Source organism: Polypterus senegalus, chromosome 13, assembly GCF_016835505.1.
Source record: "Polypterus senegalus isolate Bchr_013 chromosome 13, ASM1683550v1, whole genome shotgun sequence".
Taxonomy (NCBI): Eukaryota; Metazoa; Chordata; class Cladistia; order Polypteriformes; family Polypteridae; genus Polypterus; species Polypterus senegalus.
Window position 1 is genome coordinate 74,233,072 of NC_053166.1, and position 15,894 is coordinate 74,248,965.

At 38.0% G+C, this 15,894-nt stretch overlaps 1 protein-coding gene across 3 annotated transcripts in view; it reads right to left on the bottom strand.

Annotated features, from left to right (window-relative positions):
- The window catches only part of slc6a8 (solute carrier family 6 member 8), a 203,111-nt gene that overhangs the window by 107,989 nt on the left and 79,228 nt on the right, over window positions 1-15,894 (bottom strand). The window contains exons 1-2 of one of the 3 annotated variants that reach the window (XM_039775516.1): window positions 10,010-10,549; window positions 9,640-9,921 (exon numbers count right to left, since the gene is read on the bottom strand). In XM_039775516.1, coding sequence (XP_039631450.1) covers window positions 9,640-9,910 — 271 coding nt within the window. In that variant the 5' untranslated portion in view covers window positions 9,911-9,921; window positions 10,010-10,549. Of the gene's footprint in view, window positions 1-9,639; window positions 10,550-13,183; window positions 13,259-15,894 lie in introns of those variants that run through there. The other 2 variants (XM_039775517.1, XM_039775515.1) reach the window with 2 other exon arrangements.

Below are 15,894 nucleotides of genomic sequence, written 5' to 3' on the forward strand. Positions count from 1 at the left end.
AAAGGTATCTGGATGCGATATTTGAACAACATATCTATTACCTATTAGTTAACCAAACAAGTTTGATGGACTGAATGGTCTTGAATTTGTTAAACATCTTATGTTCCTATTCAGGTATGCTTTATTACGTCTGAGTTCTGTAGTTAGTGCTACATTCTTAATTTTTAGTATTTTCTTCTAGATGCACTCCAAATTAGTAAATATAGCCTTTTTAATAATACTGTATTACTAAGTGGATAGCTCAGGGTTATAGCATACTTGACTTAAATTAAATATTTGTAGCCATATGTTTTTAATGCCATGTCCCTGTGCTTTTTTAAAGAATGTACTGTATTTCAAAGTAACCTCTGGCATTCACCTTGCTAATTCCTTTCATTTTGTTAAACACTTTTATCATGTTTCTTCTATCTTAGCTTACTTAAGACTGTAAAGAGTTAACCCTTTTAATACATTTGCATGGTTAATTTATTACAATAATGAAATAGGTCTAGTAGCTTTTCTATATACTTTCTCTAGAATTCTTATTTCCATTAGAATACGTAAACTAAAACTGTGCACAATATTACAGATGTATTGTACAGCCTTATAACTTTACTTGGCATATACAGTACTGCACAAAATATGCCATATAACCCAGCATCATATTAGCCCATTTAACTGATTCTGTACACTCTAATATAAAAATATGATATATCAGTTAGAACATCAGCTATTTTTAACAGGTTACCATTCTCCCTTCCACCATATCTTATACAACTACTTTCATTTGCTTCCTTGTAATATAAGTTAACTGATCTATAATTATTAGGTTTAGGCTTAATATGTTTTTGTAACCCAGCCACAGGGGATGCGCAAACCAGTGTGTTTCTTCGTGCCGGTCCCAAGCCCGGATAAATGGGGAGGATTCTGCCAAATCAGAATGCGACAACAACACAAATTTTCATACCGGATCGGTCGAGTCCTGGGTTAACAACGACCACCACCAGTACTGTTAGCCAACAGGATGCTGGCAGAAATTGGGCTACTGTTGGATGAAGAAGAAGAAGAAGAAGAAGGAGAAGAAGAAGAGGGGGGAGACGTGTCCAGAGGCAGGAGGAGAGGAGGAAGGTAAAGAGAGTGGAACTGAGGGTAGGGACTTTGAATGTTGGCAGTATGACTGGTAAGGGGAGAGAGAAGATATGATGGAGAGAAGGAAGGTTGATATACTGTGCGAGACTAAATGGAAGGGGAGTAAGGCCAATTGGATCGGAGGTGAATTCAAATTGTTCTATCATGGTGTGGATGGGAGAAGGAATGGGGTATGGGTTATTCTGAAGGAACAGTATGTCAAGAGTGTTTTGGAGGTGAAAAGAGTGTCAGACAGAGTAATGATTATGAAGCTTCAAATTGGAGGTTTGATGATGAATGTTCTTTGTGCATATGCCCCACAAGTTGGGTGTGCATCGGGATGAGAAAGAAGATTTTTGGAGTGAGTTGGATGAAGTGATGAACAGTGTAACCAAGGGACAGAAAGTGGTGGTTGGAGCGGATTTCAATGGACATGTTGGTGAAGGGAACAGAGGAGGCGAGGAGGTGATGGGTAGGTATGGTGTCAAGGAGAGGAATGAAGGAGGTCAGAGGATAGTGGACTTTGCCAAAAGAATGGACATGGCTGTAGTGAATACATATTTTAAGAAGAGGGAGGAACATAGGGTTACATACAAGAGTGGAGGAAGATGCACACAGGTAGATTACATCCTATGCAGAAGAGTCAATCTGAAGGAGATTGAAGACTGCAAAATGGTGGCAAGTGAAAGTGTTGTTAAGCAGCATAGGATGGTGGTCTGTAGGATGACGTTGGAGACCAAGAAGAGGAAGAGAGTGAGGGCAGAGCCAAGGATCAAATGGTGGAAGTTGAAAAAGGAAGACTTCAAGGTTGAGTTTAGGGAGGAGGTGACAGGCACTGGGTGGTAGTGAAGAATTATCAGACAGTTGGGAAACTACAGCAGATGTAGTAAGGGTGACAGCAAGAAGGGTGCTTGGCGTGACATCTGGACAGAGGAAGGAGGAAAAGGAAATCTGGTGGTGGAATGGGGAAGTACAGGAGAGTATACAGAGGAAGAAGATGAAAAAGAAAGAAGTGGGATAGTCAGAGAGATGCATAAAGTAGACAAGAGTACAAGGAGATAAGGCGCAAGGTGAAGAGAGAGGTGGCGAAGGCTAAAGAAAAGGCGTATGATGAGATGTATGAGAGATTGGACACTAAAAAAGGACCTATGCCGATTGGCTAGACAAAGGGACTGAGCTGGGAAAGATGTGCTGCAGGTTAGGGTAATAAAGGATAAAGATGGAAACATATTCACAAGTGAGGAAAGTGTGTTGAGCAGATGGAAAGAGTACTTTGAGAGGCTGATGAATGAAGAGAACAAGAGAGAGAAGAGGTTGGATAATGATAGTGAATCAGGAAGTGCAACGGATTAGGAAGGAGGAAGTAAGGACAGCTATGAAGAGGATGAAGAATGGAAAAGCCGTTGGTCCAGATGACATACCTGTAGAAGCATGGAGATTTTTAGGAGAGATGGCAGTGGAGTTTTTAACCAGATTGTTTAATGGAATCTTGGAAAGTGAGAGGATGCCTGAGGAGTAGAGAAGAAGTGTACTGGTCCCGATATTTAAGAATAAGGGGTGTTTGCAGGACTATAGTAACTACAGGGGGATAAAACTGATGAGCCACAGCATGAAGTTATGGGAAAGAGTAGTGGAAGCTAGGTTAAGAAGTGAGGTGATAGTTAGTGAGCAGCAGTATGGTTTCATGCCAAGAAAGAGCACCACAGATGCAATGTTTTCTCTGAGGATCTGATGGAGAAGTATAGAGAAGGCCAGAAGGAGTTGTATTGCGTCTCTGTGGACCTGAAAAAAGCATATGACAGGGTGCCTCGAGAGGAGTTGTGGTATTGTATGAGGAAGCCGGGAGTGGCAGAGAAGTATGTAAGAGTTGTACAGGATACTGTATGTACGAGGGAAGTGTGACAGTGTTGAGGTATGCAGTAGGACTGACAGATGCATTCAAGGTGGAGGTGGGATTATATCAGGTATTGGCTCTGAGCCCTTTCTTATTTGCATTGGTGATGGACAGGTTGACAGACGAGATTAGACAGGAGTCCCCATGGACTATGATGTTTGCTGATGACATTGTGATCTGTAGCGATAGTAGGGAGCAGGTTGAGAAGACCCCAGAGAGGTGGAGATATGCTCTAGAAAAGAGAGGAATGAAGGTCAGTAGGAACAAGACAGAATACATGTGTGTAAATGAGAGGGAGGTCAGTGGAATGGTGAGGATGCAAGGAGTAGAGTTGGCGAAGGTGGATGAGTTTAAATACTTGGGATCAACAGTACAGAGTAATGGGTACAGAGTACAGAGTAACCACCAGGGAAAAAGGGGAGGCGGTTTGGCAAACATTTACTTGAGCCAGTTAAAATGTAAAGATGTCAGTTTTGGTAAGTTCAAGTCCTTTGAGTATCTCGCCGTTGTTAACCATGGAGATTCTGAAGTTCTAGTATTATCCGTGTATAGACCTCCAAAATTCAACGCGTCTTTTTTTGAGGAATTCTCTGACTTAATGTCAATTTTAATTACTAACTATGACACACTCCTAATAGTTGGCAAATTTAATTTTCATATAGATAATCAGTGTGATCTAAAAGTAAAAGAATTTATGAACCTCCTGGATTCTTTTGATTTGAGACAACTCATAAATCAGCCTACACATAAAGCAGGTCATACGTTAGACTTAGTGATTACTAAAGGACTGAAAGTTGATATAAAACAGATCATTGATATTGGTCTATCAGACCATTTTCTTCTACTTTTAATATAGAAATAATGATAAAAACACTCATGAGAAGCATATTGTTAAAAAATGCTTCTTTGACTCAGCAGCAGCTTTAAAACTTACAAACATTCTAAGCAATCAGTCCGTTTATAGTGCCAACTATAATAGCGAGGATAATGTAAATAGTAAGGTGGAAAGATTTAATACTAAAGTGAGAGCTGCTGTTGACATAGTTGCACCTGAAAAGACAGTGAAAAAATCTTCTAGCATTGTTATACCATGGAAGACCCAAAGAGTGTCGGATTTAAAGAGAACATGCCGCAGAGCTGAGCGTAAATGGAGGAAGACTAAACTTACTATCCACTATGAAATATTAAAAGTTAAAATAACAGAATACAATAACACTGTCCGTCTTGAGAGCGCTGCTATTTCTCAAGATTATAAATAACAATGCTAGTAATCCCAGAGTCTTATTTTCTACAATTGATCACCTACTAAACCCAGGTAACTCAAAGGAATGCCTCCTAAGTACTTCCAGTAAAACCTGTGAGGCTATCGCTGTATTTTTCAATCAAAAAATTAATGATATTAGAAATAACATAGTATATCCTCCAACACTAAGGATCCTCCTAAACCCCAGCATCCTGTTATAAACAAATTAAACTCTTTCACTAGGATAGATTTACCTGATTTACAAAAATAATATCTCAATTAAAACCTCCACCTGCGTCCTTGACCCAATACCAACAAGGTTTTTCAAAGAAGTATCAGGCGTGCTAATTGATAATGTTCTGGACATAGTAAATTCGTCATTAGATACGGGGGTCTTCCCAGACTGTCTTAAGACTGCTGTAGTTAAACCCCTACTTAAGAAACATAATCTTGACCCTCGCTCTTGAAAATTTTAGACCCATCTCTAACCTGCCTTTCTTAAGTAAAGTTCTGGAGAAGGCAGTCATTATGCAGTTAAATGACCACCTAAATAAACATGCTATTCTTGATAAATTTCAGTCGGGTTTTAGAACAAATCACAGCACAGAAACTGCACTCGTTAAAGTAGTAAATGATTTGCGTGAATGCAGACAGAGGCCATTTATCTGTTCTCATCCTCTTAGATCTGAGTGCTGCATTTGACACCATTGATCATAATATTCTTAGAAATCGCCTTAGTCAATGGGTGGGCCTCTCTGGCAGTGTCTTAAATTGGTTTGAATCCTACCTGACAGGGAGAAAATATTTTGTTAGTTGTGGTAATTACAACTCGAAGACACATGATATCCGATATGGTGTTCCACAAGGCTCTATCCTGGGTCCGCTGTTATTCTCAATCTACATGCTTCCGTTAGGTCAGATTATCTCAGGGCACAACGTGAGCTACCACAGCTATGCTGATGACACACAGCTGTACTTATCAATAGCACCTGATGACCCGATTCTTGATTCACTAACACAATGTCTGACTTGTATCTCAGAATGGATGAATAGTAACTTTCTCAAGTTAAATAAAGAGAAACTGAAATCTTAGTGATTAGCAATAATGGATACAATGAGGCTATTAGAAATAAACTGGATACATTAGGATTAAAAGTCAAGACGGAGGTAAAAAGCTTAGGGGTAATTGTTGACTGTAATCTGAATTTTAAATCGCATATTAATCAGATCACTAGGACAGCATTTTTCACTTAAGAAACATAAGTAAAGTTAGACCTCTTATATCACTGAAAGATGCTGAGAAATTAGTTCACATTTGTTTTCAGTCGACTAGATTACTGTAACGCACTCCTCTCAGGACTACCCAAAAAGACATAAATCGTTTGCAACTAGTGCAGAATGCAGCTGCTAGAATCCTAACTAGGAAAAGAAAATCGAACACATTACTCCAGTTTTGATGTCACTACACTGGTTACCTGTGTCATTCAGGATTGACTTTAAAATTCTGCTTATGGTTTATAAAGCCTTAAATAATCTCGCCCCATCTTATATATCGGAATGTCTGACACCTTATATTCCAAATCGTAACCTCAGATCCTCAAATGAGTGTCTCCTTAGAATTCCAAGAACAAAACTTAAAAGAAGTGGTGAGGAGGCCTTCTGCTGCTATGCACCTAAAATCTGGAATAGCCTGCCAATAGGAATTGCCAGGCTGATACAGTAGAGCACTTTAAAACACTGCTGAAAACACATTACTTTAACATGGCCTTTTATAACTTCATTTAACTTAATTTAACTTAATCCTGATACTCTGTATGTTCAATTCCTCATAATAACTATTCATGGTGGCTCTAAAATCGTACTGACCCCTACTCTCTTTTCTGTTTCTTTTTCCGGTTTCTTTGTGGTGGTGGCCTGCGCCACCTCCACCTACTCAAAGCTTCATGATGCTCCAACAATGATGGATGGATTAAAAGGCAGAAGTCTGTGACCATCATCATCAAGCCTTTCCGTGAGAACCCTAAATCCAAAGATGACTGTTTCATTTATGTTAGGTAGAATGCCCAGACGGGACTTGGCGGTCTCATGGTCTGGAATCCCTACAGATTTTATTTTTTTCTCCAGCCGTCTGGAGTTTTTTTTTTGTTTTTTCTGTCCCCCCTGGCCATTGGACCTTACTCTTATTCGATGTTAATTAATGTTGATTTATTTTGTTTTCTTATTGTGTCTTTTATTTTTCTATTCTTTATTATGTAAAGCACTTTGAGCTACTGTTTGTATGAAAATGTGATATATAAATAAATGTTGTTGTTGTTGTTGTTGTTGTTGGGGATTGTAGAAGAGAGGTGAAAAAGAGAGTACAGGCAGGGTGGAATGGGTGGAGAAGAGTGTCAGAAGTGATTTGTGACAGACGGATATCAGCAAGAGTCAAATCGAAGGTCTACAGGACGGTAGTGAGACCAGCTATGTTATATGGTTTGGAGGCGGTGGCACTGATCAGAAAGCAGGAGACAGAGCTGAAGGTAGCAGAGTTAAAGATGCTAAGATTTGCATTGGGTTTGACAAGGATGGATAGAATTAGAAATGAGTACATTAGAGGATCAGCTCAAGTTGGACAGTTGGGAGACAAAGTCAGAGAGGCGAGATTGCACTGGTTTGGACATGTGCAGAGGAGAGATGCTGAGTATATTGCTAAGGATAGAGCTGCCAGACAACAGAGAAAGAGGAAGGCCTAAGAAAAGGTTTATGGATGTGGTGAGAGAGGACATGCAGGTGATGGGTGTAACAGAGCAAGATACAGAGGACAGAAAGATATGGAGCAGCCAAAAGAAGAAGAAAAAGGCTTATTATGTTTTTGTATAAAGGTAAAACATTTGCCAGCTTATGTTGTTAGCAATCTACCTAAATTGTAATGACTTTCAAAAAATACAATGTACATATTTATATATAATCACTAGCTGCTTTTAAGACTTTGGAATAAATACTGTGTTAATGTTATTCCTTGTAATATAACACTGCCTATATAATTAAAATGTTCAATATAGCCAAAATATTTAACAACATAATTACAGGAAGCACTGTGATATTAAATATGCAACAAATGAAGTGGTATGTTAGTGATATCTGTCAAGGAAAACTTCAGAAAAAATAAGGTGTATTTTATTATCAGAATATTTCATGCCTGCACATCATAAATTTTACCTCCTCCTTTGTAGCTCTTTTATTTCACATTGACTTATTTTAGTAGCACCCTCCTTTTAATTTTCCTTTCAACTACTGCTCATGTGTTCTTTCAAACCTTAAAAGTAATGCACTACATGAAGTAGTTGTCTTTTTTCTGTAAATTTTCCTTCTCTCCTTATTCATTCATCCATGCACTCACTAACCAGTTCATGCTCAGGAAAAAATCAGCCCTAAACAAGAAACCAGTCCAATACAGTGCAATCTTTTTCAACAGCTGCACAGGTATATTCAATAGACTAATAATGTTTGATATAAATGTATCCAGTATTTTATAAAGCAGTCTAGTAAATGTATCCAGGTGGCATTTAAATTCCATATATTAATACCTGTTTGTTTTCTTGCGGCTTTGCTACAGTATTTCAGGATTTTCCCTTGTTCAAAGTTAATTGTAAACATTTTTTCCTGTCATGCAAGCATTTTTATACATGATCCCTTGCCCTAAACTTTAAAAATACCTCTGTATTATAAAATACACTCTGAATCTTATAAAAATTACAATATAATCAGGAAAGAAATTTTCTAAGTTAAAAACAATGAATTACTTCTGTGAATAAAGTGATTGACTATTGACTACTTTCCCACATTTGTATTTGGGTTATAATAACAACCTAACCCTACAGCAGCTTCACAACTTACAGTCGAACACTTACTTCTTGCTCTTCAACTGAATTAGCATGAAAGCATTACTCTCACAAAGTTTTCAATGATTTAAAAAAAAACTAACTCAAGATACAGTATAGTCTATTTCCAGTATAGGTTATTTCCTTATTGAAGGCGAGAACAGGATAACAGACAAATCAGCAAAACAAAAAAATCAGTGCTGAATTAAAAACACTAATAGCAGATGGCTTAAGTAGGTATAAGAGATTTAAAAAACCTTGATAGAGATATAGTGATAGTGACACTAAGAAAATGTGAACACTCTAGCTATTCAAATGACAGAGGAAACAGAATCACTCCTTTATTGAACATAAAAAGATAGCATTTGAATTGAAGGGAGGGGTACTGAAGGGTCAGCTGCTATATTTACTGTTTGACTACATGCCAAGTCTATATATATATATACATGTGCATATTTAAAGATCTGTTAATTCCTTTAAAAGTGAATGTCTCCATTACCTCAAATCTGGGGAAAAAATACTTCAACTCTCCATAAAGGAAATAGTATGCTATTATCATGTAATGTAAAAAAAGAGCAGTACATCAGTATGAAAGGTCTAATATTATCTCAAAACTTCTAGTTCATTTTATATAAACCTGACTTTTATAAGCTCTCCCATTCACTAAAGTCAAACTATGATGTACCTACATTTCTAGTTCAAAGACTAGCTACAGTAGAAATAAACTATGCAAAGCCAAAAATCATATGCAATATAACAATGAATGTCAAATATCAAAGAAAGCTTATCTTTAGAGGGCTGGTAGGATTATTCCATTGCTACATGCTACATTTGCATACATGCTACATTTGCTTCAGTAATCATACTGGACAAAGTTAGAAGCATTTTAAGATGTTCAGTTAAAAAGTAACCAAGTACAACCTGACTTACAAACGCATTTCCCATCCATCCCGCTATATCCTAAGTACAGGGTCACAGGGGTCTGCTGGAGCCAATCCCAGCCAACAAAGGGTGCAAGGCAGAAAACAAACCCCAGGCAGGGCGCCAGCCCACCACTGGCCACACAAAGCACAATTTAGGATTGCCAATGCACCTAACCTGCATGTCTTTGGACTGTGGGAGGAAACCAGAGCACCTGGAGCAAACCCACACAGACACGGGGAAAACATGCAAACTCCACACAGGGAGGACCCAGGAAGCGAACCCAGGTTTCCTTACTGTGAGGCAGCAGCGCTACCACTGCTCAACCGTGCTGCCCATACATTTCCCATTAAATTCTAAATTCTAATGAAATATCTTTCTTTAATAAAACTAACATAAATGGTAACATGTAAAACCAAAAACAGAATAGGCAGAACGCAGGAAAGTTATATTTATACAAACATGAAATCTGACTTTGATAGTAGGATATTATTCTTCCAGCTAATGCTAATAATTTACAAATGTATAAGACTTTTGTAACAAGTACCCTTGCTGTTGAAATAACAACTTCTAACCCAGGTCAGCTAAAATAAAAAAGAAAGTTTTCTTACCTCCGCCATTTTTGTAGCACAAATAGGGGAATCTCCACACATTGCCTAGGCCTACAGCAAATCCCACACAGGACATAATAAAATCCATCTGCCTGGTCCACATGTCTCTTTCTGGAACCTCTGCCCTGACCACTGGGGGCGGTATGGTGCCACTTGCTCTTGAGTGCCTATGCTGGTGCCCATTTCCATTGGGAATGAGATGCCCCTTTTTCTCTTCATTAGAGACTCCATCCACTATACAGCATTCACTGTTCAGAGCAGTATTCTCCATGGCTCAGTTTCCTTGTCAAGAAAAATTACAGGTCTCTAGAATTTCTGGGACAGAAAAAGTGAAACAAGCAGGAAAGAGAAATCTGAAATCTTTCTCTACCTTAAAATGTACAGTCTTGAGCAGACCCCCTGATCAAAATTTTTTTCTCTTTCAGTTCTTCCAGCCTCTTTCTTGCAATCTAGAAAGACTGTTGTTTGTAATGGTTTCTTTCTCCTGTGATGAGAAAGACAACTTTTCTTTATATTGTATTGGACAAATGCACAGATGATTGAAAGAATATTGTAGGATATTGTGTCTTGATTTTTAAAAATTCCAACAGAAAACCGAATAGACTTCAAGATAAAAAGCACCAGAAGTGCTACACCTTCAAAAACAATCCACAAAACACTTAAATGTGAGTCTGAAGAATCTCATGGGAACTTATCTCTTAAAGAGGAGACACTGAAAAGACAAAAAAATATATAATTATGAGATATGCGTTTTCAATTCAAAATTCTCCTATTCAAAATTCTGTATCAGTCTTCTTTTTTCCCACTTCTGTGGTCTGCTATACCATATTCATTTTGCTTCTTTGCAAACCTTCTCAGTCTAACAGATAATGACTGTATCTTTCCTTCTGGATCGCTTGCTGAAAGACTGCAAGACAGCCGTGCTTCGCAGCTTAAAAGGGGCAGCTGTGCTATAGACGTCATTTGCCTTTGTCCCTCCTCTTCTCTCTGTCTATCTAAACCCCCCTCCACTCCCAGACACACACACAGTCACAGTGAGCAGGATTTCGTCTCCTCTTTAGAATGCAGATAGGCAGGCACATACACACACACACACGTATATGTATAAATACGACAAACGCACAAGATTGCTCATTCACTGTGTCATACACAGCACCCCCGACCCCTGCTGCTCTCTCTCTCTCTCTCTCTCTCTGTCTTTGTCACTCTCTCGTTATGCCCAGCTTCACAAATGCATAATAATCTATTCAAAAATCACTCAAAACCCTCAAGGTCTGTTCAGCATATAGGGGAATTGGGGGAAGAAAAGCAAAATTAAAGTAAGTACCAGATATTCCATTTTTTTAATGTTACTCTGTTTTTTTTCATTCATATTCTTATAGGCTAAGAAATTTAGCACAAGCCAGAAGTGAAAAATGAGCAAAAACCTTCATCTTGCTTATAAAAGACAAGTGTTAGTAAGCACACAAATTAGTATTCTAGACCAGCTGCCACAGTCATATTTTATAGGAGGATTCCCAGTGGCAGATGGAATGATGTGTGACGTTTCAATTGAGAAGATCTTGACGCTGTCGGGGAACCTACAGCTTTTTATATTATATATGTATATATATACTGTATATATATATATATTTTTGTACGTAAATACTACCCACACACACACACACATATATGTGTGTGTGTGTGTGTGTGGGGGTAGTATTTACTTAGAAAATAAGCTACCTAAGGAAAGATTCATGCAATGCATTATACTGTACGTTAATGATGTATAGTGACTCTGCCCTGTTGAGCACATTACAAAGTCCACCTTCAAATACCAGCACACTAACCAAAATTAAAACTTGTGAAACGTATCTCACTCTTTCAAACATAGGCTGCAACACTAAAATGGGGCTATAATTACCAACTAAACATACAATAAAAACTGTATAAAAGTAAAGCCTAAATTTATTTTGTACACACCTTATACTTGCAAGTCAAACTGTCTGAATCTGTCTCCTCAAGGATCCATAAAAATAGATATTAATCACCTTTCACTCACTAGAGGGCACTAAAAGAAATACAAATACAACACATTTATTTAGCTGTATGCTTGCAGTTGCTTGATAAAGAACACAAGCAGCCAAATAAGCCAAAAAAGTAACGATAGTTCTAGCCTTTCTCTGATTAAAAAATATCTTATTTATAGTTACAAAAAAGTAACCTGCAATAGTAACTTAGACTAAACTTTTTGTAAAGTGGAGTGTCCTGGATAAAACACATATTGACAGGTGGCCACGGCCACTAACTGGCCGGGTCGCCAACAGAATGGAAGGACCAGGGGAGAGAACATCAAGGAGGCAATACCTCCCCTGGGACGCTACAGTGCAGCTGGGACACCACGGATTCCCACAGGGCATGCTAAGAACTGGAGTTTGGTACAGCCCTGTTGGGCTCAGTGGGGTCAGCCAGAGGGAGCTGTAGAGCCCTATAACAGACTTCTACAGCACCTGGGAGTGATTCCAGGTAATCTTGACGAGCCACCTGGAACACTCCCAAGACCTATAATAGGAGCCAGCCACCACCACTTAATAGCCTGAGTCGGGAGGAAGTAGATGAAGCCTGTGAGGATGAATGGAGGCAGAAGGACTGGCAAAGAAGAAACACTTCCCCAACTGTAATTAAATTGTGTGCTGTGTGGTGAAACTTGTATCCTGCTTGTCTGTGTCGGATTAGGGCGGCTATATGCACCCTGGGGCCTCACAATAGATATAAAACGCAGAGAATCAACCAAATATGAAACACAGTATCTATTTTTATGCCGATTTAAAATAAAGTGGATAATGGTGACATTTAAAAAAAAAGTTATGACATTAGGGACTTGTTGTTTAAGGGTAGGCTGCTCATTAAACTTCTTCAAAAGAAATATTAACTTGTAAGTGAGAAATAATAAAATTCAATTCAATTGAAGCTTTTTTTTCTGAAGTACATTTTCATTTAAAAACCTGGAGCAATATATATATTAATTGCATATACACTATAATGTAAAAACATCATGCAATTAAACCATAAATATAATAGTCAAATAGAACTGTATGGAAAAGCATAATTAATAAATAATAAATATAAAATACATATATAAACACAAACAACATATTCTTGATTAAGTGGGTCTGATAATGTATGTAATATATATATTGTGAAGGACAGGCGGGATCGACCCAGTACCCTTGCCTAGCAGGGAGACCAGAACAAAGGGGTGGTCAGAAGCAAGGTGTTCCCTGCATCAGCCAGGAGGCCAGCATACCATGGCAGCACAAGGAATGGATGTACTGGCATCCTGGCAGGGTTGGGCAGAAAACCCTTGCTAGGCCAGGGGGGCCAGTGTGGTGGATGGGAAAGGGGACAACAGCCTTCCAAGACTATATCCTCCCATATGTGCTGGATAAAAGCATTCCTGGGCCAGTGTAGCCATACACACACTCGATGGGTGTATTGGAAATTGTAGTCCTGTTGGGCTCCATGGGTGCCACCATGGGGTGCTGCAAAGAATAGCTGTTCCTACCTTGTGACATTTCCATCTGACCTTAAAGTGCTTCCTCCATGTAGATTCCTGACATCAGAAGTGCTCCTGGGGTTCCTGCATTAAATGAGTCAGAGTCAGAAAGAAGGGATACAACTTGCCAGGAAGAATGAGAGAACATGTAAAGTAAGCAAAAGGAACATAACTGTATTGTGCTTGACCTGGGGAAAAGAAGAAACCTGTATAAGATAATTTATTTATTATAAAGAGTCAATTTGAACCTGAGACCACCCGTGAGCAATTATGCTTGAGGTTTGAGGGGTCACTTGAACCACTGACAATAAGCTCTTTACTGACAAACCTTGAAAAAATATTTTTTTCTAATGGATGAATCTCATGGCTCTGAGGTCCACAAAAATTAACCTAATAGTTAAACTGTGAAAAAACTGAGAGGATGTTTTGCATTTAATAGGCACAAAGGTAGGTAGTCACACCATTCAGTCTTTACTTCTATCCATTTCTTATATTTAATGGGTATTTATAATGTCTGGAAGCATAATAACATCTTTTGATTATCCTTGTATTGTCCACTGACATCTTCTGTACTCTATAATTTAAGATGATCACATCACCAATGTCTCTCAAGATGGAAGAACCATTGCCGCCCCTATCTATTCTGCATTGTTCTTGGTATTAGTTTACTTGTCTGGCTTGCTCCTGCTGGACGTTTAAAATTATTCAACTTCATTAAGTACATCATTAGCATTCTATACATTACACACACACACACACACTGCATCTTAAACACAAATTTCCTGCTTCTTCAATCAGCTAATCATATCTCTGTGGCAAATACACATGTCCCAATCATCCAAGGTTTTAGTCATCTTAAAATACCCCAGGATTTACAAATAGCACTGTCATTAAAAAAAGTTTGTTTGTAACCACTTTCACCTGATAAAAAAACTGTTGTTGGAGTGATGTGATTAAAGAAAGTGTTTATAAGAGCCTTTTAAAATAATCATTGGTATCTCTCTAACAGAATTGTGATGCAAATGTTTTTGTTTAACAGTCTTTTCTGAACTAGTTTTTATTTTTAATCTATCAAGTACTAATCTAAAAAAATTGGATGGCCCTCCTTTATATTTATTTAATGAATAGGGACAAATACATTTCTTTCAAACAGATGACTTCTTTTCTGACTTACAACTATTATAAACTTAATTTGACCAAAACATGAACACTTGATTATTCTAACAGAGTTCACCATGTTCAGAACATTGGAACATTAGAACAACTGTGATGAGAGCGGACTATTCAGCCTATCAAATTTTTCCATCCTATTCACAGATTGTCCAAAATAACATTAAGTCAAAATCTTAAAAGTCCTTAAAGTCCTACTCTCAGCCACATTATTTGGTAATTTATGCCATGTGTCTATGTGCCTAACATTTGTGTAAAATCTGCCCTTGACAGTTTTCGGTGTTCCCGAGTTCTTGCTGAACAATGTATTTTAAAGTACAGCTTGCGAACCACTGTACTTACTCCCTTGATAATTTTAAACACTTCAGTCATGTCCTCCCTTAATTTCCCTTTGCATTAGCTAAAAGGATTCAGCTACTTTAGTCTCCCCTCATAGATCTTAACTCTCAGACCTGTAATCCACCTAAACACTCTCCTCTAGACTTTCTCTGACACTGGAATGCCTTTTTGAAAACCAAAACTGTACACAGTACTCTATTTGAGGCCTCACTAGTGTATTATGCAACTACAACATAACCTCCCTTGACTTGTACAGTACATATTGTGTTATACAACCTAACACGTTAGTCTTCCTAATCTCTTCTGTACACTGTCTGGTGTAGATAGCAATGAGTCCATTATGACTCCTAGATCCTTCTCATAAGGGGTAATTTCAAGTTTCAAACATCCCACTGAGTTCAAAACCTAACATTTCTACTTGCTATGTGCAACACTTAACATTTACACTTAATTAAAATTTCTTCTTCCACAACTCTAGCCATGCTATATGCTGTGAAAGTCCATCTTTAACATCTCAGTTCATTCTATATTATCTGCCCTTTCTTCTAATTTGGTATCATCTGCAAACTTGACCAGTTTGTTATTTATATTTTTAGCTAGATTATTTATACTAAAAATAGTAGCAGCCCCAGCAACGATCCATCAAGGACACCACTTTAAAATTTTCCTCACCACAACCTTTTGCTTCTAGTGTTTTGAGACAAATTCTTTGGGTCTTCTTTCAACATTTTCTATAAAATTACTCTCTAAACTGCCTTTTAGCTTTCCTACTATACTTTTAGCTGTTGCTCCAATAATAATAAATAATAATAATAGATTTTATTTATATCGCGCTTTATATTTAACAATCTCAAAGTGCTACAAAATAAGAATAAAATTAACAAACAAAAAAATCTATAGAAATAATTTAACAAAAAGCCTTTCTAAAAAGATAAGTTTTTAGGTTTCGTTTGAAGGCATCGATCGACTGTGGGGCTCTCAAGTAGTCGAGGAGGGAATTCCACAGCCTCGGCGCCACCAAAGAAAAGGCTCTATAACCCATATTGCTAAGTTTAGTTCTGGGAACTTGAAGAGTGTTGGTATGCACAGAGCGGAGGGTGCGTGAGGAAGTATGAGGGATAAGGAGTTCCTGTAAATACAGGGGAGCAGATCCATAAATGCACTGATGGGTAAGGAGGGAAACCTTGTACTCAATTCTAAGTGGTACAGGG